General features: G+C 40.2%; 1 protein-coding gene across 2 annotated transcripts; it reads right to left on the reverse strand.

Moving 5' to 3' along the window:
- Positions 1-1,181: 1,181 nt before the first annotated feature.
- LOC128238612 (mucin-2-like) lies at positions 1,182-26,549 on the reverse strand. 2 transcript variants are annotated; one of them, XM_052954712.1, is made up of 10 exons: positions 25,931-26,549; positions 6,471-6,521; positions 5,661-5,832; positions 4,998-5,167; positions 4,109-4,219; positions 3,690-3,812; positions 3,043-3,075; positions 2,018-2,848; positions 1,781-1,831; positions 1,182-1,294 (listed from the first exon to the last, which is right to left on the reverse strand). In XM_052954712.1, the coding sequence occupies exons 1-10, from the start codon at positions 25,977-25,979 to the stop codon at positions 1,206-1,208; spliced, it is 1,680 nt and encodes a 559-aa protein (XP_052810672.1). In that variant the 5' UTR covers positions 25,980-26,549; the 3' UTR covers positions 1,182-1,205. The 2 variants fall into 2 exon arrangements, with proteins under 2 accessions (XP_052810672.1, XP_052810673.1); XM_052954713.1 differs by lacking the exon at positions 25,931-26,549 and adding an exon at positions 12,319-12,361.
- Between the last annotated feature and the right edge of the window lie 829 nt (positions 26,550-27,378).

Genomic DNA, 27,378 nt, shown 5'->3' on the forward strand with positions numbered 1-27,378 from the left:
CACTAATCCCCGTTACCCCTCCCGCCCGGATCCCTCCCCACTCATACCCGTTACCCTTCCCGCCCGAATCCCTCCCCACTCATACCCGTTACCCATCCCGCCCGAATCCCTCCCCACTCATACCCGTTAACCTTCCCGCCCGAATCCCTCCCCACTCATACCCGTTACCCCTCCCGCCCGAATCTCTCCCCACTCATACCCGTTATCCTTCCCGCCCGAATACCTCCCCACTCATACCCGTTACCCCTCCCGCCCGAATACCTCCCCACTCATACCCGTTATCCATCCCGCCCGAATCCCTCCCCACTCATACCTGTTACCCATCCCGCCCGAATCCCTCCCCACTCATACCCGTTACCCCTCCCGCCCGAATCCCTTCCCACTCATACCCGTTACCACTCCCGCCCGAATCCCTCCCCACTCATACCCGGTACCCCTCCCGCCCGAATCCCTCCCAATCATACCCCCATTACCCATCCGGCCCGAATCCCTCCCCACTCATACCCGTTACCCCTCCCACCCGAATCCCTCCCCACTCATACCCGTTACCTCTTCCGCCCGAATCCCTCCCCACTCATACCCGTTACCTCTCCCGCCCGAATCCCTCCCCACTCATACCCGTTACCCATCCCGCCCGAATCCCTCCCCACTCATACCCGTTAACCTTCCCGCCCGAATCCCTCCCCATTCATACCCGTTATCCTTCCCGCCCGAATACCTCCCCACTCATACCCGTTACCCCTCCCGCCCGAATACCTCCCCACTCATACCCGTTATCCATCCCGCCCGAATCCCTCCCCACTCATTCCCGTTACCCCTCCCGCCCGAATCCCTCCCCATTCATACCCGTTATCCTTCCCGCCCGAATCCCTCCCCACTCATACCCGTTACCCCTCCCGCCCGAATACCTCCCCACTCATACCCGTTATCCATCCCGCCCGAATCCCTCCCCACTCATACCTGTTACCCATCCCGCCCGAATCCCTCCCCACTCATACCCGTTACCCCTCCCGCCCGAATCCCTTCCCACTCATACCCGTTACCCCTCCCGCCCGAATCCCTCCCCACTCATACCCGTTACCCCTCCCGCCCGAATCCATCCCCATTCATACCCGTTACCCCTCCAGCCCGACCGAATCCATCCCAACTCACACCCGTTACCCTGCCCAATCATTGCCCCCCCCCCCTCATTGTGCTAACCATACTCACCAATCGGAGGTGCGAACCCAGATGATGATACAGCTAAACAGTAGAATCAGAAACAGAAACCCGCACACGGAGCCTACAATCACCGCTGGAAATAAATAAGAATATCTTGAAACATTGTTTCTTTTATTACTAATGGCGCCTTACAATACAGCTAAATTAAATAGCTTAGTTTAACATAATGATACTTGTAAAGAACATCTGCAGGCTTTGTATATGTTCTAAATCCAAACTCGACTAATAGCAAGTGAACAAAATAGAAACCAAAATCTTACCCAGAAAAACTTGACTAAAATATGCATCAAGTACACTAAGCGACTTTAAAAACGCAAAACGTGTAGTTAGAAAACTATTTTTGATAAAGGTATAAACGTTCAGCCCAGTAAATTCCTTGTGAATTAAGATTAATGTATTGCCCTTAATTCAAAGGAATTATATTGGGATGAACATTTTTTCGTTTATCAAAAATAATTACGTTTTTTGAAGTATTTCAATGTGGATATACATGTGTACTACGCTACTACTAGGTATAAATACTTCTTGCATAATAATAAAAAAAAAATCAGCTATTCACCTTCTTTCGTTGTGAGACCGCCTCCTGACTTTGTGGTTGAAACTTCCGTACCTGAAACAAGAGAGAACACCAATGTACTTAGTGTGGACAATCCCCAAAATAGATCCCTAGAAAAACAAGTTTATTATTATTTTACAACTTAAAAGAAACATTTTGCCGTATCGTTCGAATTTTTGCTGTTGTTTTTATAGAAATTATAACTTTTAACTGAACATTTTGTCTTAAATTTGAACTGACCCTGCCGTGTTGTTGGAGATTTTGTTGATGTTTTTATTGGTAAAGGTGTCGTCGGTCCGGAGCTGGAACTCGCCTGTGACGCGGATGTTGGATTTGTAGGCTTTACTGTAGAAGTAACTAAACTTGAAGTTTGTGTAGCAGATGATGATGGTGTGGAAGACGACATTTCATTTGTTGGGGTTGTTGTCGTTGGAGCTGTTGTTGTTGTTGGGGTGGTTGTCGTCGGAGTTGTTGTTGTTGGGGTGGTTGTCGTCGGAGTTGTTGTTTTTGGGGTGGTTGTCGTCGGAGTTGTTGTTGTTGGGGTGGTTGTCGTCGGAGTTGTTGTTGTTGGGGTGGTTGTCGTCGGAGTTGTTGTTTTTGGGGTGGTTGTCGTCGGAGTTGTTGTTTTTGGGGTGGTTGTCGTCGGAGTTGTTGTTGTTGGGGTGGTTGTCGTCGGAGTTGTTGTTTTTGGGGTGGTTGTCGTCGGAGTTGTTGTTGTTGGGGTGGTTGTCGTCGGAGTTGTTGTTGTTGGGGTGGTTGTCGTCGGAGTTGTTGTTGTTGTTGGGGTGGTTGTCGTCGGGGTTGTTGTTGTTGGGGTGGTTGTCGTCGGGGTTGTTGTTGTTGGGGTGGTTGTCGTCGGAGTTGTTGTCGTCGGGGTTGTTGTTGTCGGAGTTGTTGTCGTCGGAGTTGTTGTCGTCGGGATTGTTGTTGTCGGAGTTGTTGTCGTCGGGGTTGTTGTCGTCGGAGTTGTTGTCGTCGGGGTTGTTGTTGTTGTTGTGGTTGTAGTTGTCGTTGTTGTTGGCAGGTATTCACTTTCCGCGCAAGTAACTATCACCAGCGGTTCTATTGAATCTGCGAATGAAATCAAAGAACATAAAATTTTCATCGTTAAAGGCGTAAACGTTTGTAGCTGTTAATTCCTGAGATACTAGTATAATCACTGTGTAGGTCCATTCATTCAAACATAGCATTTGACTGTTTGTTATTTGCTTGGCCTTCTTGACGATAATACATATCAAATTATTTTTGGAATCTTGACAACGTACCTGACGATACACCGCCTGTCCCAGAAACAGAACCTGAAAGTATATATACATATAAGATAGAAACGCAAGTTTACAAAAATACGTTTAAAACATTTTAAATGTGTTTTAATAAGGAGAATACTCTTATACCAAAAATTTTACGTAAGAGATGAGGAAATGACGTCGACCTTGGCAGTGACTAAGAAAGAAAGAGACAACAGGAAAGAAATAATTCAACCCAGAACCAAGCGGAGTGCGTAGGCTAAGCAAAACATATATTGCTGGATGACCACAAAACATTGTGCGGGTGATGGAAAGGAACAGCAAAAATTGAACGCCGTGTAGCTTGACCAGTGACATGGGGGATGATGGTGCACAATGAGAAATGGGGATACTACATGTGAGAGGAAGGGTAGAGGGGGCGGGGAGGGGGCGAGAGTACGACTTTGGAGTGCAAAGTGTCAGTGAGGCCGGGTGTGTTAATGGTCAAAGGCGACAGAGGGTGTAAAGCTATGGAAACGGGCAGCGGAAGGTGACAAATAGTGGGGTCATGACTATTTACGTTCTGTTTGTGTGCTTGGAATGGTGGGGGTAAGAGGGGATGTAGATAAAAGGACAGTGTTTGCGGATATTATGGGGGCATATTGGGTGGGGAGTTGTAACCTTACCGTCACAGTTTTGCTCATCTGATTCATCAGGGCAGTTAGTCACGTTATTGCAGCGTGCATCTGGAGCCATGCAGTATTTGTTGCTGGGACATAATATTTGTCCCTCTACACACGTTGGAATGTCTGAAAATATGTGATGATAAAACCTGCAAGTGTGATATTTCAGTATGTGTATCATTTATTTGAATAATACTAGTATGTGTTAATTGAAGACAACAATAAAAACACCGCACTCGCTACTTCCACATCTTTAAATGTTTATTTATTTATTTATTTATTTATTTTATTTATTTATTTATTTATTTATTTATTTATTTATTTATTTATTTATTTATTTATTTATTTATTTATTTATTTATTTATTTATTTATTTTCTATATTTTCTATTTACTACTTATAAAAGACTGATTTGTGTTTACCACAGCTGCGTTCATCCGACTCGTCAGCACAGTCTGGTGAGTCGTCACACACGTAGGTAGAGCTGATGCAGCTCCCATCACCACATTGGAACTTGCCAGTGCCGCATCCTACTGAATAGTGCACATTGTTCGAGATAAAAAACTATCTTATATGAAAAGAAGTTATATCATTTTAAGCTATACTACACCGACATACATGTATGTGGTATATCAATCTCAATGTCTGCCAAAATTCACTTCCTTTAAATCCCATATAACTCACTTTCAAACCAGTTCTAAACTTTCTACTTAACTTCCTCTCTACCTCCCTACCTCCAGCTTTACTTACATCCGCTTTACATACTTTTACATTTTCTTGCTTTATGACTTTCTGACTTTCTGTAAAAAATATTTGATTTGATTAAATTCAATACAAATAGAAATACAGAATCGTTGGCAAGCACGACATCTTGGTTTAATCGAATGTTTTTGTCAACTAACGGCCGAAACAAACTGTCTGGATGTTCCTGTATTCCATTCTACCAACAGAACTACCCGTTGCTCTTCTTCCTCTACAATTCAACCTTCTCCCTCGCAATCCAGTCAATGTTCTTCTAGCTCCAACAACACGCCTGAATCCTTCCATACCAACTGTTCTTCTGCTTCACGGGCTCTTATATACTCCATCCGGCTTATCAACAGTTTATTGACCACATATGCCTATATTCCACCCCATTTCCCAAATCATTATAATCTCTCTCTCTCTCTCTCTCTCTCTCTCTCTCTCTCTCTCTCTCTCTCTCTCTAGTTCACTTATCAAATATTTGAGTGCTTAAAATTTAAATATACAATTCGATACTGTCGATACTAGTAATGAAACTAATAAGTTTTTATCAATTAGGCAACTCACATGGTTCCAGCTGAAGGCAGTAATCAGACATGTACGGCGGGCTGTCCTTACGCAAACTGACATACAGCTTATTGGAGTGGGTGGGGGAGAACGTGAACATGTGGTCGTAGCATGGGTTGGCCACTTTGTGTCCCAACGAATCAATGGCGAATTCTACTGCTGTACCACATCTACAAAAAATAACTATAGGTTTACATTTACATTTCAGTGTTGTTTGCCGACGAACACTGGACCAGTATGTTGTAGTGTTAATGCCGGGTACATGTATATCTACTGGTGTTCAGATTATATGCATGTAGTGCACCAGTTAACTGTAACCACACCCACCACAGGTCCGGTGGTATACCAGGATAGCGTAAATGGGACATGTTTTTACCTTCCAGGTGGCCTCGCACCGGGATTTTCCCCTGGGATTGGCTGGACCGTTAGTCAAAGTCCCCGCTATTCCCCGGACCTAGGGTGCAGGGGGACTTTGACTTACGGCTGGTTAACAATTGACTTGTGCATAGCTTGTACAAGATGAACATAACGTACAGCCATTGAGTCTTGATAACACAACCATTACAATGTCTGAGAAACAATAGTTCCATATTTTAAGCACATGTTTGCCTATCGTTCGTGAACTGTCTACGATGTCTTTTAAAACGCCCATTACGTACTTACAAGGACTTGTCTACACCGTTGAAGTCGGAGTACACCTTGGTTGTCTTGGCAACTTGCGTAGTCACGGTGCACGTGCAGGGAAGGCCAGTCTCCAGCGTGGTCGTTCCGGCGAGTGACGTGTCTATATAAACCATCGTACCACTTGCACTGGACCCCCGGCACATTATGGCCACTGGAGGGATATAAGTTTTTAAAAAATAATTTTATTATTATGATAACGAATGTAAAGCCATATAGACAACACAAAATCGCGTTTAAAGTGACACTTATTCAAATTCAATACATACACATGCATAAGAAACATAAATTTTGAGTGATATAGATTTAGCTACTTACTAAATAATGCATTTATAAAAATTTAAATGATTGGTGAGTGCTAAAAGATTTACTCTGATCTACTATAGTCTCATAAGGTACCATGTTCCCTGCACCTTTCTTTCAAATTAAAATCGGTATCCTTTATAAAAACCATTTTTTTCGCCATTTATTCATCCTTTTTGGTATATCAAATCAATTGTATTATTGTTGGTACATCTTATTTGAGAGTAAGAGTGCATCTTACTACTGCTCACGTTTCTTATGATGACTTCCACCACGGGTCAATCATTGTTTTATTGGATATGTTCATCTAGTCCATAAAGACAGCCGCCTCAGTCTTTTGATGTTTATTTTGTTTAGGCGACTCTACATAATGAATGTCCAAATGTTTAAAAGGTCCACTAACGCTCATTGTTGTTGGTAATGATCACCAGTAACCGTTTTGGTGAGTTTGGCGTCAATTCAACGTCAGACCAAATCATCTCAACTTACCTTTCGATGCGTTCACTCCGGGAAGGTTCTCAAGACATGTTGCCTTAATATCTGAAAGACAAACAGATGGATTTTGATATTTGCTGAAAACGAAATATATTTCTAGTACCAACATCCAATATGTACGAATAATGCGTACAAGGATTGCTTTTATGTTTACGTTCACTAGTAACAGTGACAAAAACAATAGTGCACGCATGCGCATAAGCGTGAAATGCACCAGTCAATTGTGACTGTGACACGACCCCCACCCACCCACCCCACCACCATCACCCCCACCCAGGTTCGGGGATATACCGGGGATAGTGGGGGAAATAGGCCGGGTGTATGCGATGGTTTTGTTCTCGCGCCAAAAACAGCAGGGCCACGGCTTTGTGCCGAGAAATATCCGTTCTTTAAACGGGATTTGTCCGCGTTTTAGCCAGGCTTTCCCCGGAGTTTAACGAGATCTCGCGAGATATTTTAAAAGAAATGGCGCCTCATCCTGACTCTCTCCCAGTTTGAAAGTCAGTTTCAAATTACAGGATGTTCTCGGGGTGCGGGGGCATTTGGCAGGGATTTTACCAACAGTTTGTTCCCGCAGGACGGGGATTTTACCTGGGATTGGCTGGACCGAAAGTCAAAGACTCCGCTATTCCCCGGAGCGGGGGGGGGGGGGGCGTGGTTTCAATTGACTGGTGCATAATCAATATGTACCAGGGTATGTATAAGTCACATGTATACATTTTGATGATTGTTTTATTTCAAATATTTTTACTAACATATATTGGTATTGCATTACTTCACTTCGTATATTTCATAATGTTCATTGTTATTTGATCAGATGGCATTTTTAGTTATGTTTGCTTATACATTTACAAAATAGTTAAAATCATTGTCATTTTGATGACTTTCCTTAACCACCAAGTATGCACAAAACTCATATTTTAAGCGAAAACGCGCAATACTTTTGGTCATTCACAGACTGACAAAATGGTATGAATTTCAAAATAAAACCGCACGCCCATTTGTTTATTACCTATCATCCCAGTGATACAATTTTAGTGTCTTAACGACGGATACGATAACAAAAGGATGCAATGAAATTCGAGTTTATTGTCACGTTTTTACTGTCATGTAATGTAAACGATTGGAGATACGCAAGGAATGATAACATTTATTTTTACTTTTGTGTTATTGCATATAATTGGTATACCATGGTCTATGATGTTCTGTTAACTTATATCTTTGTCTATATATCATGTTATATAAACGTACGTGTACCCTCCTTGTCTGAGCATACAGCACAAATCGTATTTATTCGTATAACACGTTTATAAAGATTATATAACACGTCTAATGTAAAACACGCCTTATATAAAATACGGACGAGAATTTACAACACGTCTTACATGTTATACGTGCGAGTATACACAGCAAGTCGTATATATACAACACGTCTTACATGTTATACGTGCGAGTATACACAGCAAGTCGTATATATACAACACGTCTTACATGTTATACGTGCGAGTATACACAGCAAGTCGTATATATACAACACGTCTTACATGTTATACGTGCGAGTATACACAGCAAGTCGTATATATACAACACGTCTTACATGTTATACGTGCGAGTATACACAGCAAGTCGTATATATACAACACGTCTTACATGTTATACGTGCGAGTATACACAGCAAGTCGTATATATACAACACGTCTTACATATTATACGTGCGAGTATACACAGCAAGTCGTATATATACAACACGTCTTACATGTTATACGTGCGAGTATACACAGCAAGTCGTATATATACAACACGTCTTACATGTTATACGTGCGAGTATACACAGCAAGTCGTATATATACAACACGTCTTACATGTTATACGTGCGAGTATACACAGCAAGTCTTATATATACAACACGTCTTATAGGCAATACGTACGAGTATACACAACAAATCGTATATATACAACACGTCTTATAGGCAATACGTACGAGTATACACAACAAATCGTATATATACAACAAGTCTTATAGGCAATACGTACGAGTATACATAACAAATCGAATATATACAACACGTCTTATAGGCAATACGTACGAGTATACATAATAAGTCATATATATACAACACGTCTTATAGGCAATACGTACGAGTATACATAGCAAGTCGTATATATACAACACGTCTTATATGCAATACGTACGAGTATACATAACAAATCGTATATATACAACAAGTCTTATAGGCAATACGTAAGGGTATACATAACAAATCGAATATATACAACACGTCTTATAGGCAATACGTAAGAGTATACATAACAAATCGAATATATACAACACGTCATTTAGGCAATACGTAAGAGTATACACAGTAAGTCGTATATATACAACACGTCTTATAGGCAATACGTACGAGTATACATAACAAATCGAATATATACAACACGTCATTTAGGCAATACGTAAGAGTATACACAGTAAATCGAATATATACAACACGTCTTATAGGCAATACGTACGAGTATACATAACAAATCGAATATATACAACACGTCATTTAGGCAATACGTAAGAGTATACACAGTAAGTCGTTTATATACAACACGTCTTATAGGCAATACGTACGAGTATACATAACAAATCGAATATATACAACACGTCTTATAGGCAATACGTACGAGTATACACAGCAAGTCGTATATATACAACACGTCTTATAGGCAATACGTACGAGTATACACAGTAAGTCGTATATATACAACACGTCTTATAGGCAATACGTACGAGTATACATAACAAATCGAATATATACAACACGTCTTATAGGCAATACGTACGAGTATACACAGCAAGTCGTATATATACAACACGTCTTATAGGCAATACGTACGAGTATACATAACAAATCGAATTTATACAACACGTCTTATAGGCAATACGTAAGGGTATACATAACAAATCGAATATATACAACACGTCTTATAGGCAATACATAAGGGTATACATAACAAATCGAATATATACAACACGTCTTATAGGCAATACGTAAGGGTATACATAACAAATCGTATATATACAACACGTCTTATAGGCAATACGTACGAGTATACACAGTAAGTCGTATATATACAACACGTCTTATAGGCAATACGTACGAGTATACACAGTAAGTCGAATATATACAACACGTCTTATAGGCAATACGTACGAGTATACATAACAAATCGAATATATACAACACGTCTTATAGGCAATACGTACGAGTATACATAACAAATCGTATATATACAACACGTCTTATAGGCAATACGTCCGAGTATACATAACAAATCGTATATATACAACACGTCTTATAGGCAATACGTAAGGGTATACATAACAAATCGAATATATACAACACGTCTTATAGGCAATACGTAAGGGTATACATAACAAATCGAATATATACAACACGTCTTATAGGCAATACGTAAGGGTATACATAACAAATCGAATATATACAACACGTCTTATAGGCAATACGTACGAGTATACACAGCAAGTCGTATATATACAACACGTCTTATAGGCAATACGTACGAGTATACACAGTAAGTCGTATATATACAACACGTCTTATAGGCAATACGTACGAGTATACATAACAAATCGAATATATACAACACGTCTTATAGGCAATACGTACGAGTATACACAGCAAGTCGTATATATACAACACGTCTTATAGGCAATACGTACGAGTATACATAACAAATCGTATATATACAACACGTCTTATAGGCAATACGTACGAGTATACATAACAAATCGAATATATACAACACGTCTTATAGGCAATACGTAAGGGTATACATAACAAATCGAATATATACAACACGTCTTATAGGCAATACGTACGAGTATACACAACAAATCGAATATATACAACACGTCTTATAGGCAATACGTACGAGTATACATAACAAATCGAATATATACAACACGTCTTATAGGCAATACGTAAGGGTATACATAACAAATCGAATATATACAACACGTCTTATAGGCAATACGTACGAGTATACATAACAAATCGAATATATACAACACGTCTTATAGGCAATACGTACGAGTATACATAACAAATCGAATATATACAACACGTCTTATAGGCAATACGTACGAGTATACATAACAAATCGAATATATACAACACGTCTTATAGGCAATACGTAAGGGTATACAATACAAATCGAATATATACAACACGTCTTATAGGCAATACGTTCGAGTATACACAACACGTCGTATATATACAACACGTCTTATAGGCAATACGTTCGAGTATACATAACAAATCGAATATATACAACACGTCTTATAGGCAATATGTTCGAGTATACACAACACGTCGTATATATACAACACGTCATTTAGGCAATACGTAAGAGTATACACAGCAAGTCGCATATATAAAGAACGTCATCGTTCATACAAATAAATATATGATAGTAAATCAAATATACACTATCTTAGCAATTTATCTCAGTTCTAACTAAAGTTATCACGGAATAAGGTTAATATCCCTTCTACCACCTTCTTCTATTAAGATGTATTATCACTGGGAGTGATGTATGCTCATTGAATGTCCTTAATCGATAAGAAGGCATCAATTAAGTTAATGGTACTAAGTTATAATAAACAGAAATAAGGACTACAACATAAGGCATGATTCTTTGTATTGATTTTTTCTTTCAAAAGCATAGGACAGTTTTTAATTGTGTTGACTGACAGGTTGACCTTTGTTGTATGCATAGCAGGATAATTATGGGTCATGTATTGACTATATAGTATAACCTTCAATAGTATCAGTGTAGCAGGATAATTATGGGTCATGTATTGACTATATAGTATAACCTTCAATAGTATCAGTGTAGCAGGATAATTATGGGTCATGTATTGACTATATAGTATAACCTTCAATAGTATCAGTGTAGCAAGATAATTATGGGTCATGTATTGACTATATAGTATAACCTTCAATAGTATCAGTGTTAGGAGAGTGCAGAAATATATAATGAAAAAAGCGTCAATCACCACAAGGTGAAGGGGGTATAAAATATATGTAAAAATGTAAAAAAGTATAAAAATCATCAAGGGCAATGATTCTTAAAATACCATACACGAAATAATGTTACTTTTGCACAGCCCTTCTCCTCAACACAGTCAATATATGTCAATACCTCAAAACATATGGAGAAAAGTATAGCCAAGGAGGGCCAGGACGGACGGACGGACAAGGTGATTCCCAAAATACCATGTTTATGAAATTATGTTGTGTGTATTATACACTCAAAATAAAACATCTTTTTTATTATCGTCTTGAAATGGCTAAAAACGTAGCATCTGCATCACGTTTAGTGTATAGAATGTTTCTATTGTGACGTTTAAAATTTTTGGCGAGCAGTGTAGGGAGTACCAGTAATTTTTGTGAATTCTGACAAAGCAATCTGCCCTCTGCCAGAAAAGCTAATAAAATGGTGCACATATACTGTTAAAAGTTGCACATGCTCCACAGGGAGACAGATGGTGCAATGAATCATCAGAACATTAGTAATAAAAACTTATAAATGAAATTGGTACTTTAAAGCAGCTTCTTTTAGATCGTTATCAGATGGCAATACAATAAAATAATCCCCGTCATTTAGTTTTTTTGTATTACTTCCGATGTGTGTCTCTCAAACATACATAAAGTTCATTATTTAAATCAATAAAACATATTAACTTAAGTGGGATAACAATATGAACCCTGGAATAATAGTTAAGTGTGTTTGTGAGTACAGGAAGGGGCTAGAAGTGTAAGTAACTCACGTTTTAGCTTGATTGTGAATACAGCCATAATTATTCATTCGGAAATCCTCGGCTCTTTTTCATCGAAAACAACCTCGAGTGTATATGAACGGTTTACAATGTAGGAAATCTTTATACTTAACTACGCTACCAGTTGATCGCGTAGTAACTTTAATTTAACAGTTAAATTTTATGACTTTACTTGGGAATCTTAATTATTTATGCAATCATACACTTCATTGGCAATCAAGTTTACTTAAGTAATACACTTTACTTGTACTATTATTTAAAATCTACGAACTTCGTCTCCTGTTGTACCGGGGTTGTTTTCGGAGGAAAATGGCCGAGGAGTTCCGCATGATAATTGTGTTGCTATGAATCGCTCCTGTATGAAATGAATGGTAAATGGTATAAAAACCAGCACTTAGTACTGTCCTCTTTGAGACGGAATCTGAGTGCACGTGCCCCTGACGGGTCTTGAATATATATTGACCTCTTGGTTGAGAGGCGGACATCTTGTTTGTTTTTAATGATGTGATATAAAGTTACTTGCGTTTTAAACTTTCGTTTTAACAACAATATTCTGATGTTTTGATCGAAGTCACCTTTAACTGTTCACTGATTTTTGAACTGTGACTAAATAAATTGCTTGTGTGGTAGTTTAATTACCATCATTTACGCACGAGCAAAACTTCATCGCAGTACAACACATACAACTTATTATTTGGATTGTTCATAAAATATTGTTTAAATTAAACACTGAGTTAAATGAACTTTAATCACTTTGAGTATAACAGCTCATCCATCAACGCACTACCATAATGCTTTTAGGACAAACAAGACCTTCAAACAGATATTCCTCAAATCAGGAACTGGTTACAGATTATTTAATACAAACACAACTAAATAACATGTATACTACGATTTTTGAACGTACCATTCAAATGAATAATGTGTAGATACAATCGAACCCCGTTGGCTCGAATTCGCTTGGCTGGAATTCCTCGTTGGCTCGAACAGAATGCGAAAGACCGATTTCTTTAAAGTACTTAAAATATACTGAATGTAAGCATTGGCTCGAATTATTTTAGGCTCGATGTATTTTAGCCAATCCCTATGAGTTCGAGCCAACGAGGTTCGACTGTATTATAGTTAATAACTTAATACAACATTGTGGTAAGGATAAAGGCCAAGTTATGGTCCGATATGCATCTGACCTTGAATCATCAAGACTGAGTGATATTCCATGTTTCCGGGACTTCATTTGTCTTCTTTCATCTTACATTAACATTATTATTAATGAACATATCTATTTTATCTACCTAAGATTGTTGCACGCACTGGTTTCATTTTCGTTCAAGAATAAATACATTTCTATCAGTTTTGTACGATTTCGAAAGATAATTATTATCATCCATGGACGAAATACAAAGATAAGTGCCAATATCATGAGGAACGAACAAGCTTAAAGCGACTCGTTCAAGTTTAATAGGGTCAGAATATGGAACGCAACAACTGTCTTATGTTGTGAAATCTAATGCTGTCACGCCTAACTGACATGCTATTATGCGTAAAAGGTTTGTCATTACATAATGCTGCCAACATCAAAGTCCCTTAAAAGCTGCACTCTCACAGAATTACCGGTTTTACAAGTTTTTTTTATTATTTGTCTTGGAATGAGCCAATTTTTGCGTAAATATCTGCAAACCAGTTATAAAAGATTGCTGACAAAAGATCAGGTCGCAGATTTTCATATTTCCGTTCGTAAATTAAGGTTTTATGGCTTAAACCGTTACTAACGGTTTACGAAAAATAAATAAAACACCATTTATTGAACTTCAATTTAATAATCTGCAATCTAATTTTTGTAAGCAGTCTTACATGACTGGTTTATATGCATTTTCGCATAAATTGGCTCGTTTCAAGACAAAAAAAATAAAAAAAGTTGTCAAAACGTTCAATCTGTGAGAGTGCAGCTTAAAAAAATCGTATGCATCTTGCTCGTGATCTTGTCAAGACAGACGGCACAGATATACAGAAGGGGTCAATGCACTTGCATGTTTTTTCAAGGTTACAAAAATATTTTTGTTTTGCTTCAAAACCACAAGAAACAGACAAAATAATGAAGATATTATATGCCATCTCTTTTTTTTCTTCTTTTTTTTTTCAATCTGAGTGTTCAAATAGGTTAAAGTAAATGAGTTTGATCGGTCGTACTGTCGTCTAACGGATGTATTGAGAAGTAAAATGCTTAATTAGACCTACTACAATTAATAAATGTATTTTTTTCTTTTAATTGGACTCAAGAACATATTTTGTGTTGTATCTATTCGTTAAACTTTGATAGAATTCAGTTAATTTGCGTATTTTTTTAACAAACACCATATCACTTGAATAGAATCTTATAACCACAGCTTAAAATAGTTAAATGTTACCTAGTGTTGATGCATATATAGTATAACTTACACTTTTCGGGAAAATAGAGCATTTTCTCTCACATTTGTAAGGAGTTATAAACAACAGAGCTCTTATCTGAAGTTTTGATGATATTGTTTAAGTATTGAAATAAGCATTTTGTTTACTTTCATGAGAGAACGCAAAACAAAACAAACAAACATATTCTCCACTCATTGTGGTGTTTAAAGCAACATAACAGAACAGACATAATATATAGCTCGTCGTTATAAACACAAAAACACATTGAAAATTAGAATATATATTCTCATATGTCTAAATGTGTAACCTTCGTATTATTATTATTATTATTATTATTATTATTATTATTATTATTATTATTATTATTATTATTATTATCAAAAACGAATAACGTCATGATATTGCTCTTGTGTAATAATGTTCTGTGCAATCATTTTTGTTATGTGATTAAAAAAATAGTTTTGTTACATATTATTCTAAAAAAATACTTTTCAAATAAAACAACACTGTCACTCTTTTTTAGCATAATTTGTGCTTATAGTGTTAGGGTTATATATGTTATAATGAATCAGTATTATTGTACATGTTAGTGTATTATATTGAATAAATTATCAACGGCAGCAGAACTGGGTTTTATTTAAAATAAGAGCTGCATTACATGGGACATAAATACAAGTTCCCCTTTAACTGCTGGTTTGTTTCACTTGATGTAATTAGTAAACTTGAACAATATCGTTTCCGGCAATAATACTTAAAGCCTGCAGAGGTAGCGCCCTTTAGTTCATATTTATATAGTACATTTAACACTTGACATTGCAGTGTGTTCTAGTTTACATTATTTTTCTTCCTGGTGTAGTGATACACTTGAACTTCATTATAGAACCATTGTGATGTTAATGGAAGGATAAACATGAATAATTTACTTCAACTCGTAAACATCCATCCATTTCAATATCATATCAACACAAACAAACAAACTACTTGAGGCAACTACTCAAAGCTGTACCCGCACAGATTGGCAGGTTTGACAACTTTTGTTTGTCTTGGAATGAGGCAACTTGTGTGCAAATGTCTGGAAAACAGTGATATAAGACTGCTTACTAAAGATTACATCGCAGTTTCGAAATGTTTTATGGCTAAAAGCGTAACTTACGCTGTAATAGAAAAGAAATATTCGACAATTTTCCAGGAGATTGCGGCCTGTTTTAGTGTGATTTATCTTATTTGACGGGATTGAAGGCATTGGTGCAAAATCAGCTGTTACTAAGACAAAAAATAAAACAAATGCCGAAAACTGTCAATCATCTGTGAGTGTGCAGCTTTATCAAGTTCTCCACTTGTACAGACTAAACCAGATAGTCTTCGTTAAAATGCTTTAAACGTTTAAGTAACAATAAGTGCCAATTGAGTATGTCGTCATAACTACAATGAACTGGAAAATGAGTTTCAAACGTTTTTATGTCTGAATGTACACGATGACTTCTGGTGATGTATCTTTAATTTGTCCTTTTACTAGGCCCTGAAGCCAAACCATATAGGTAATAACATGTTTGTTATTTATCCGCCATTTAAAATTGTCCGAATGAGACAAATGACCTGTAATAACAGGTGACAGCAATTAACCTCGTATTCCGTCTATGGCGCATTTTAAACCAGCAACCAATATGATCAAAACATGAGATAAACAGTGCCGAGTAATCGACTATAGTAGCTCCAGCTTAATTATTAACGTTTCTTTCATAATCAAAATAGCAATTTTGGTACCTAAAAGCGACAAGAAGATACTACGAAACTGGTCAACTGCGATCAACTTTATTTGTCATATTACAACAAGCTTACAAACTGCAAAACGCCAGGGTCGGTAATCATAAAACATATTATGTCAATTTCCTGAATTTTTCATAGTCAAATTTAAAAAAATAGTATCCTTGTTTTTAACATGAATGTATTTTGAATCAGACCAAAGTTAATAAATTAAGTTTTTTTTCGGAATACCGCACCAGGTCCCTATCATTTGCAAAGTTTAAGCTTCTTCCCGCTGCCACAGTGTTTAAAAGTCATTCGTGGCCCCATGACCAAACTTTTTTTAACAATCTTATAACGTAGAACGGTCGGAGGTTGACGGTCTTAAGTTTGTGTCACATTATTTCTGCTGCCTTGCCTAACTGTTTGGTAGTTTATTCAATTTGCTCTTTCATTGCATTTATTTGAAAACCGGAGAATCTACGCATTCCCTGTTTTGTTTACGTCATTGAAAACGTCCAGAGTTTGAATATTTATGAGGTGCCGGTACAGAGTTTGTAGAAATGTCCGGGGTTTTAACCACCCTAGTGTCATGAATACAGATGTTTACATACATCTTACGTGAAACTGAATTCCCTGGGTCTGATTGATAAGCAAACTTGGAACAAAGTGTTGTATGATTGATAAAACTATAAGATGATATGCTTAATGTTGTACTTTCACAGCGGAGACAGACGTTTTTGCTGTTTGTTGTAATGGGGTCAGGTTGGGTCATACACATACTACGTAAGGCTATTAACGTGGTCGGTTGGGTCGAACGCATGCTGCAATATGCTATAAACTAGGTCGGTTGGGTCATAAGCATATTGCGATAGGCTATTAACCGGTCGGTTTGGCAATACACATACTGCGTTAGGCTATAAATAGGTCGGTTGGGCCATACACATACTGCGTTAGGCTATAAACCCGGTCGGTTGGGCCATACACATACTGCGTTAGGCTATAAACCCGGTCGGTTGGGCCATACACATACTGCGTTAGGCTATAAATAGGTCGATTGGGCCATACACATACTGCGTTAGGCTATAAACCCGGTCGGTTGGGCCATACACATACTGCGTTAGGCTATAAATAGGTCGGTTGGGCCATACACATACTGCGTTAGGCTATAAATAGGTCGATTGGGCCATACACATACTGCGTTAGGCTATAAACCCGGTCGGTTGGGCCATACACATACTGCGTTAGGCTATAAATAGGTCGATTGGGCCATACACATACTGCGTTAGGCCATAAACCCGGCCGGTTTGGGCAATACACATACTGCGTTAGGCTATAAATAGGTCGGTTGGGCCATACACATACTGCGTTAGGCCATAAACCCGGCCGGTTTGGGCAATACACATACTGCGTTAGGCCATAAACCCGGTCGGTTGGGCCATACACATACTGCGTTAGGCCATAAACCCGGCCGGTTTGGGCAATACACAAACTGCGTTAGGCCATAAACCCGGCCGGTTTGGGCAATACACATACTGCGTTAGGCCATAAACCCGGCCGGATTGGGCAATACACATACTGCTTTAGGCCATAAACCCGGTCGGTTGGGCCATACACATACTGCGTTAGGCTATAAACCCGGTCGGTTGGGCCATACACATACTGCGTTAAGCTATAAACCCGGTCGGTTGGCCATACACATACTGCGTTAGGCTATAAACCCGGTCGGTTGGGCCATTCACATACTGCGTTAAGCTATAAACCCGGTCGGTTGGGCCATACACATACTGCGTTAGGCTATAAACCCGGTCGGTTGGGCCATACATATACTGCGTTAGGCTTTAAACCCGGTCGGTTGGGCAATACACATACTGCGTTAGGCTATAAACCCGGTCAGTTGGTCCATACTCATACTGCTTCAGGCTATAAACCCGGCCGGTTTTGGACATACACATGCTGCATTAGGCTATAAACCCGGTCAGTTAGTCCATACACATGCTGCTTCAGGCCATAAACCCGACCGGTTTGGGCAATACACATACTGCGTTAGGCTTTAAACCCGGTCAGTTGGTCCATACACATACTGCGTTAGGCTATAAACCCGGTCAGTTGGTCCATACACATACTGCGTTAGGCTATAAACCCGGTCAGTTGGGCCATACACATACTGCTTCAGGCCATAAACCCGACCGGTTTGGGCAATACACATACTGCGTTAGGCTATAAACCCGGTCAGTTGGGCCATACACATACTGCGTTAGGCCATACACCCGACCGGTTTGGGCAATACACATACTGCGTTAGGCTATAAACCCGGTCAGTTGGTCCATACACATACTGCTTCAGGCCATAAACCCGACCGGTTTGGTCCATACACATACTGCGTTAGGCTATAAACCCGGTCAGTTGGGCCATACACATACTGCGTTAGGCTTTAAACCCGGTCAGTTGGGCCATACACATACTGCGTTAGGCTATAAACCCGGTTGGTTGGGCCATACACATAATGCGTTAGGCTATAAACCCGGTCAGTTGGTCCATACACATACTGCTTACGGCCATAAACCCGACCGGTTTGGTCCATACACATACTGCGTTAGGCTATAAACCCGGTCAGTTGGGCCATACACATACTGCGTTAGGCTTTAAACCCGGTTGGTTGGGCCATACACATAATGCGTTAGGCTATAAACCCGGTCAGCTGGGCCATACACATACTGCTTCAGGCCATAAACCCGACCGGTTTGGTCCATACACATACTGCGTTAGGCTATAAACCCGGTCAGTTGGGCCATACACATACTGCGTTAGGCTTTAAACCCGGTCAGTTGGTCCATACACATACTGCGTTAGGCTATAAACCCGGTTGGTTGGGCCATACACATACTGCGTTAGGCTTTAAACCCGGTCAGTTGGTCCATACACATACTGCTTACGGCCATAAACCCGACCGGTTTGGTCCATACACATACTGCGTTAGGCTTTAAACCCGGTCAGTTGGGCCATACACATACTGCGTTAGGCTATAAACCCGGTCGGTTGGGCCATACACATAATGCGTTAGGCTATAAACCCGGTCAGCTGGGCCATACACATACTGCTTCAGGCCATAAACCCGACCGGTTTGGTCCATACACATACTGCGTTAGGCTATAAACCCGGTCAGTTGGGCCATACACATACTGCGTTAGGCTTTAAACCCGGTCAGTTGGTCCATACACATACTGCGTTAGGCTATAAACCCGGTTGGTTGGGCCATACACATACTGCGTTAGGCTTTAAACCCGGTCAGTTGGTCCATACACATACTGCGTTAGGCTATAAACCCGGTCAGTTGGGCCATACACATACTGCGTTAGGCTTTAAACCCGGTCAGTTTGGCAATACACATACTGCGTTAGGCTATAAACCCGGTCAGTTGGTCCATACACATACTGCTTACGGCCATAAACCCGACCGGTTTAGGCAATACACATACTGCGTTAGGCTATAAACCCGGTCAGTTGGTCCATACACATACTGCGTTAGGCTATAAACCCGGTCAGTTGGGCCATACACATACTGCGTTAGGCTATAAACCCGGTCAGTTGGTCCATACACATACTGCGTTAGGCTATAAACCCGGTCAGTTGGTCCATACACATACTGCGTTAGGCTTTAAACCCGGTCATTTGGTCCATACACATACTGCGTTAGGCTATAAACCCGGTCAGTTGGTCCATACACATACTGCGTTAGGCTATAAACCCGGTCGGTTGGTCCATACTCATACTGCGTTAGGCTTTAAACCCGGTCATTTGGTCCATACACATACTGCGTTAGGCTATAAACCCGGTCATTTGGTCCATACACATACTGCGTTAGGCTATAAACCCGGTCAGTTGGTCCATACTCATACTGCGTTAGGCTATAAACCCGGTCAGTTGGTCCATACACATACTGCGTTAGGCTATAAACCCGGTCGGTTGGTCCATACACATAATGCGTTAGGCTATAAACCCGGTCGGTTGGTCCATACACATACTGCGTTAGGCTATAAACCCGGTCAGTTGGTCCATACTCATACTGCGTTAGGCTATAAACCCGGTCAGTTGGTCCATACACATACTGCGTTAGGCTATAAACCCGGTCGGTTGGTCCATACACATAATGCGTTAGGCTATAAACCCGGTCGTTTGGGCCATACACATACTGCTTTAGGCCATAAACCTGGCCGGTTTGGGCCATACACATAATGCGTTAGGCTATAAACCCGGTCGGTTGGGCCATACACATACTGCGTTAGGCTATAAACCCGGTCGGTTGGGCCATACACATACTGCTTTAGGCTATAAAACCGGTCGGTTGGGCCATACACATACTGCGTTAGGCTATAAACCCGGTCGATTGGGCCATACACATAATGCGTTAGGCTATAAATAGGTCGGTTGGGCCATACACATACTGCGTTAGGCTATAAACCCGGTCGGTTGGTCCATACACATAATGCGTTAGGCTATAAACCCGGTCAGTTGGGCCATACACATACTGCGTTAGGCTTTAAACCCGGTCGGTTGGGCCATACACATACTGCGTTAGGCTATAAAACCGGTCGGTTGGGCCATACACATACTGCGTTAGGCTATAAACCCGGTCGATTGGGCCATACACATAATGCGTTAGGCTATAAATAGGTCGGTTGGGCCATACACATACTGCGTTAGGCTATAAACCCGGTCGATTGGGCCATACACATAATGCGTTAGGCTATAAATAGGTCGGTTGGGCCATACACATACTGCGTTAGGCTATAAACCCGGTCGGTTGGGCCATACACATAATGCGTTAGGCTATAAATAGGTCGGTTGGGCCATACACATACTGCGTTAGGCTATAAACCCGGTCGGTTGGGCCATACATATACTGCGTTAGGCTATAAACCCGGTCGGTTGGTCCATACACATACTGCGTTAGGCTATAAACCCGGTCGGTTGGGCCATACACATACTGCGTTAGGCTATAAACCCGGTCGGTTGGTCCATACACATACTGCGTTAGGCTATAAACCCGGTCAGTTGGGCCATACACATACTGCGTTAGGCTTTAAACCCGGTCGGTTGGGCCATACACATACTGCGTTAGGCTATTGATAGATCGGTTGGGCAATACACATATTGCGTTAGGCTATAAATAGATCGGTTGGGCCATACACATACTGCGTTAGGCTATAAATAGATCGGTTGGGCCATACACATACTGCGTTAGGCTATAAATAGATCGGTTGGGCCATACATATACTGCGTTAGGCTATAAACCCGGTCGGTTGGTCCATACACATACTGCGTTAGGCTATAAACCCGGCCGGTTGGGCCATACACATAATGCGCTAGGCTTTAAACCCGGTCGGTTGGGCCATACACATACTGCGTTAGGCTATAAACCTGGCCGGTTTGGGCCATACACATAATGCGTTAGGCTATAAACCTGGCCGGTTGGGCCATACACATAATGCGTTAGGCTATAAACCCGGTCAGTTGGGCCATACACATGCTGCTTTAGGCTATAAACCCGGTCGGTTGGGCCATACACATACTGCGTTAGGCTATAAACCCGGTCGGTTGGGCCATACACATACTGCGTTAGGCTATAAACCCGGTCGGTTGGGCCATACACATACTGCGTTAGGCTTTAAACCCGGTCGGTTGGGCCATACACATACTGCGTTAGGCTATAAACCTGGCCGGTTTGGGCCATACACATAATGCGTTAGGCTATAAACCCGGTCGGTTGGGCCATACACATACTGCGTTAGGCTATAAATAGGTCGGTTGGGCAATACACATACTGCGTTAGGCTATAAATAGATCGGTTGGGCAATACACATACTGCGTTAGGCTATAAATAGATCGGTTGGGCCATACACATACTGCGTTAGGCTATAAACCCGGTCAGTTGGGCCATACACATACTGCTTTAGGCCATAAACCCGGTCGGTTGGGCCATACACATACTGCGTTAGGCTATAAACCTGGCCGGTTTGGGCCATACACATAATGCGTTAGGCTATAAACCCGGTCGGTTGGGCCATACACATACTGCGTTAGGCTTTAAACCCGGTCGGTTGGGCCATACACATACTGCGTTAGGCTATTAATAGATCGGTTGGGCAATACACATACTGCGTTAGGCTATAAATAGATCGGTTGGGCCATACACATACTGCGTTAGGCTATAAACCCGGTCAGTTGGTCCATACACATACTGCGTTAGGCTATAAACCCGGTCGGTTGGGCCATACACATACTGCGTTAGGCTTTAAACCCGGTCGGTTGGGCCATACACATACTGCGTTAGGCTATTAATAGATCGGTTGGGCAATACACATACTGCGTTAGGCTATAAATAGATCGGTTGGGCCATACACATACTGCGTTAGGCTATAAATAGATCGGTTGGGCCATACACATACTGCGTTAGGCTATAAACCCGGTCGGTTGGGCCATACACATGCTGCTTTAGGCCATAAACCCGGTCGGTTGGGCCATACACATGCTGCTTTAGGCCATAAACCCGGTCAGTTGGGCCATACACATGCTGCTTTAGGCCATAAACCCGGTCGGTTGGGCCATACACATACTGCGTTAGGCTATAAACCCGGTCGGTTGGGCCATACACATACTGCGTTAGGCTATAAATAGATCGGTTGGGCCATACTCATACTGCGTTAGGCTATAAACCCGGTCAGTTGGGCCATACACATACTGCGTAAGGCTATAAACCTGGCCGGTTTGGGCCATACACATAATGCGTTAGGCTATAAACCCGGTCGGTTGGGCCATACACATACTGCGTTAGGCTTTAAACCCGGTCGGTTGGGCCATACACATACTGCGTTAGGCTATAAACCCGGTCAGTTGGTCCATACTCATACTGCGTTAGGCTATAAACCCGGTCAGTTGGGCCATACACATACTGCGTAAGGCTATAAACCTGGCCGGTTTGGGCCATACACATAATGCGTTAGGCTATAAACCCGGTCGGTTGGGCCATACACATGCTGCTTTAGGCCATAAACCCGGTCGGTTGGGCCATACACATACTGCGTAAGGCTATAAACCTGGCCGGTTTGGGCCATACACATAATGCGTTAGGCTATAAACCCGGTCGGTTGGGCCATACACATACTGCGTTAGGCTTTAAACCCGGTCGGTTGGGCCATACACATACTGCGTTAGGCTATCAATAGATCGGCTGGGCAATACACATACTGCGTTAGGCTATAAATAGATCGGTTGGGCCATACACATACTGCGTTAGGCTATAAATAGATCGGTTGGGCCATACACATACTGCGTTAGGCTATAAACCCGGTCAGTTGGTCCATACACATACTGCGTTAGGCTATAAACCCGGTCGGTTGGGCCATACACATACTGCGTTAGGCTATAAACCCGGTCAGTTGGGCCATACACATGCTGCTTTAGGCCATAAACCCGGTCGGTTGGGCCATACACATACTGCGTTAGGCTATAAACCTGGCCGGTTTGGGCCATACACATAATGCGTTAGGCTATAAACCCGGTCGGTTGGGCCATACACATACTGCGTTAGGCTATAAACCCGGTCAGTTGGTCCATACACATACTGCGTTAGGCTATAAACCCGGTCGGTTGGGCCATACACATACTGCGTTAGGCTTTAAACCCGGTCGGTTGGGCCATACACATACTGCGTTAGGCTATTAATAGATCGGTTGGGCAATACACATACTGCGTTAGGCTATAAATAGATCGGTTGGGCCATACACATACTGCGTTAGGCTATAAATAGATCGGTTGGGCCATACACATACTGCGTTAGGCTATAAACCCGGTCGGTTGGGCCATACACATACTGCGTTAGGCTATAAACCCGGTCGGCTGGTCATTGACGCGATATGCTACATAATGGTAATTTGAAATATATCTATGTTGTTCTGTTTTGTTTTGTTTCAATATACAAAACATGAGAAAATAATGTAAAATGGTCGTTTAGTTCACTACTCTGTTCTACAAGGTAATTAGAGTGGAACCAAGTATTTTAAAAACTCGTTCTAGATCTGCATTTCATGACAGGGTGTAATAAATGTCAAATGACAAGAAAACACATTCAAGATAATATATGATATACGAGGTATGTTCGGAAAGTTCCCGGATTGAACGCATTCCTTTTGAAAGGCTCATTGTATTATAATGAAATTTAGTACGGATTTACTACATCTTTTATTCCATTTCACTCTAAAATTTCGATTCCATACATATAACAGTAAAAAAGTTACAATAAATTTAAAACATGTACCAACGATATGGCGGAGCAACCCGACGTTAAAATTTATAACGTCAACGTCAATTATATCGTCGTATAATTACGTTAAAAACGTGTGCTTGTAATACGATGTCATGCAAGTTTATTTTATGTGTGACTGTTGAATAAATCCACCTTTTTGCAAAATTCATTCAATCCTCCAACCTGCACCTGCTATGCTTAATGGCTTATCAGAATCCTGGCTGTTCTACTGAACTTTCAGTTAAAAAATATGCCTTATCTTGATTTATATACTCTTTGTGTAAGATTATTTCTGGCATTTTTAAAATGTGATGTGTAATTTGATAATTAATGTTCTGGAAATACCATGCTTGTTTTTGGATGATAACAATTATGTGTAATTGAAACCATGGTTTGGAGCATGGAAACAAATTAAGTATTGAAGTTTAATATAACTTTACATAAATACCAATTGCATTCGCCTATTCCATTAAAACATTCACCGTTTACATCTTAAAGAATGAAAATTCAATCATGAAGTGTTTTTTTCTGCATGTCAATGAAAACGCAACTTGATCAATGAAGATATGCATATAGTACGCATCATTTACGTTAAATCCTTCATTTATATGTGATGCATCATTAGCGGTTAAGATGCAGCCTTATCTTAATTACTTAATGAGATACTCGTGCATGTTTTTTTCTGTGTATATGTATACTTGAATTACTCTTTTGATCATGTAATGAGGAATACGTTTGTGTTCAAATTACTTAATTAATATGTTGAATATTAATCTGAATCTTTTAAAAGGCTTGAAATATTGTAATCAGTTCTATTACCCACTCAAAAGATAAATAAATAACAAAAATAGTGTGAAGATAGTTACATTGTATACATGAGAAAAATAATGTATATTGAGCACTGATCTTTTGAAAGAATCTTCATGATTGTATCTGCTTTTGCCGTCAACTACAATGTTATGCAAATCAGGGACAGTGATCAGACTTATCCATTAACATTCACAACAATCAGCTGTATACATTTCAATTAACCTCAAGCATAGATGGGAAACACGCTAAATTTTAATTGCTGCAGAATTTATAATGGAATACGTAATTAGATGTTCACATTGTTACACTATCAGGATATGATTATTATAGTAATACTCACATTTAATGTTGATGAGGCCAACGATTAGCATAAATACTCCACGAAACATTGTTGCACCAAACTCTTCAGATTTGAATATTTTAATGTCAATGTTAAGCTCTCACATACAATGCATTGAAACTAAATCCGAAATAGACTAAGATCAGATGCGGTTTATTTATGTCCTTAAGTTAAAATGAGCTGGCCCTAAAAGTAATGTTAGCATAATTAAATCTCCGTTGTCTAACATTGTTCGTCACGCGTTAACATTTATGACAACGTTATGTCGCTTTGTTTACCGAAAATAATGAACAGTATTGTAAATAAACCAAAATCATCACAAAATTCACTTTTTGTTCTCAAAATTTATTCATTATCTGAGCGTTGGCAATTTATCACATTAAGAGGATGCTCCGTCACTTCATATACAGGTGAAAATGAAACTAGAATAGAAGTCCATAAATATACGAACACGATGACTTTGTAGCTGTAAATTATCAAACCAAAATGTTTTTAACAATGAAACAACAGTTAATATCACTTTTTGTATTAATATATCACAATTTATTCGGACACCAAGAAAAAAAATAATATACAACTGTGTTATCAGACACACAGACAGACTGCCTCTTTTAGACGAACACTCATGTGAAATGAGAGCGCTGTGGGGAAAACCCCAAGATTAACCTCTCTTACGCATAACATGTAAATCCGGGAAAATTTCATTTCCATGAATTTTCTTGTAACTGACGGATGCATTTCTCGATTTCTAGTGCTACAGTGCAATGAACTCTCGAATCTGGCATTTTATTTTATTTTTATTTCAAATTAAGAGTTCACGTATACATAAATCTGATGTTATACAATAGATTCCCAAAGCATAAACAAGATTGCAATCAAACGCGAAGCTGTCCCATATATTTGCATGTAAACAGCATGGAAGCGTCATGTGAATATCTCTGATAAAATGAACCAGGACCTTCCTATCAGATCGATGTCAGATCGCCGTGATAATTGATGAAAATAACGCGGAATTATAAACTTTCCTTTCCCGTTGGAATGATTACTGAAAAAATGAGGTGAAAATGTGAAGGTAAAATGAGGCAGTGATTTTGTTTTTGGAAACACTTTAGGAAAACTTTACTGGGTAGAAATTGGACGCTCGAAAGCGTTACAGGGTAGTTATTGGACGCTTTTAAGCGTTACATCGGAGTTATTGGCCGCTGTATAGCGCTACAGGGTAGTAATTGGACGCTTTAAAGCGTTACATGGTAGTTATTTGACGCTCTTAAGCGTTACAAGGTATTTATTGGACGCTCTTAGGCGATACAGGGTAGTTATTGGACGGCCTTAAGCGCTACAGGGTAGTTATTGGACGCTCTAAAGCGCTACCGGGTAGTTATTGGACGCTTAAAATCCGTACATGGTAGTTATTTGACGCTCTAAAGCGTTACAGGGTAGTTATTGGA

The sequence above is a fragment of the Mya arenaria genome, chromosome 6 (genome assembly GCF_026914265.1).
Source record: "Mya arenaria isolate MELC-2E11 chromosome 6, ASM2691426v1".
Classification (NCBI taxonomy): Eukaryota; Metazoa; Mollusca; class Bivalvia; order Myida; family Myidae; genus Mya; species Mya arenaria.

Coding starts and splice junctions, on each gene's coding strand:
- LOC128238612 (XM_052954712.1), bottom strand. CDS start 25,979: ATGTTTCGTGGAGTATTTATGCTAATCGTTGGCCTCATCAACATTAAA. Junction 5,168..5,660: donor AACGGTGTAGACAAGTCCTT/GTAAGTACGTAA, acceptor TATTTTTTGTAG/ATGTGGTACAGCAGTAGAAT. Junction 3,813..4,108: donor GTCGGATGAACGCAGCTGTG/GTAAACACAAAT, acceptor ACATATTTTCAG/ACATTCCAACGTGTGTAGAG.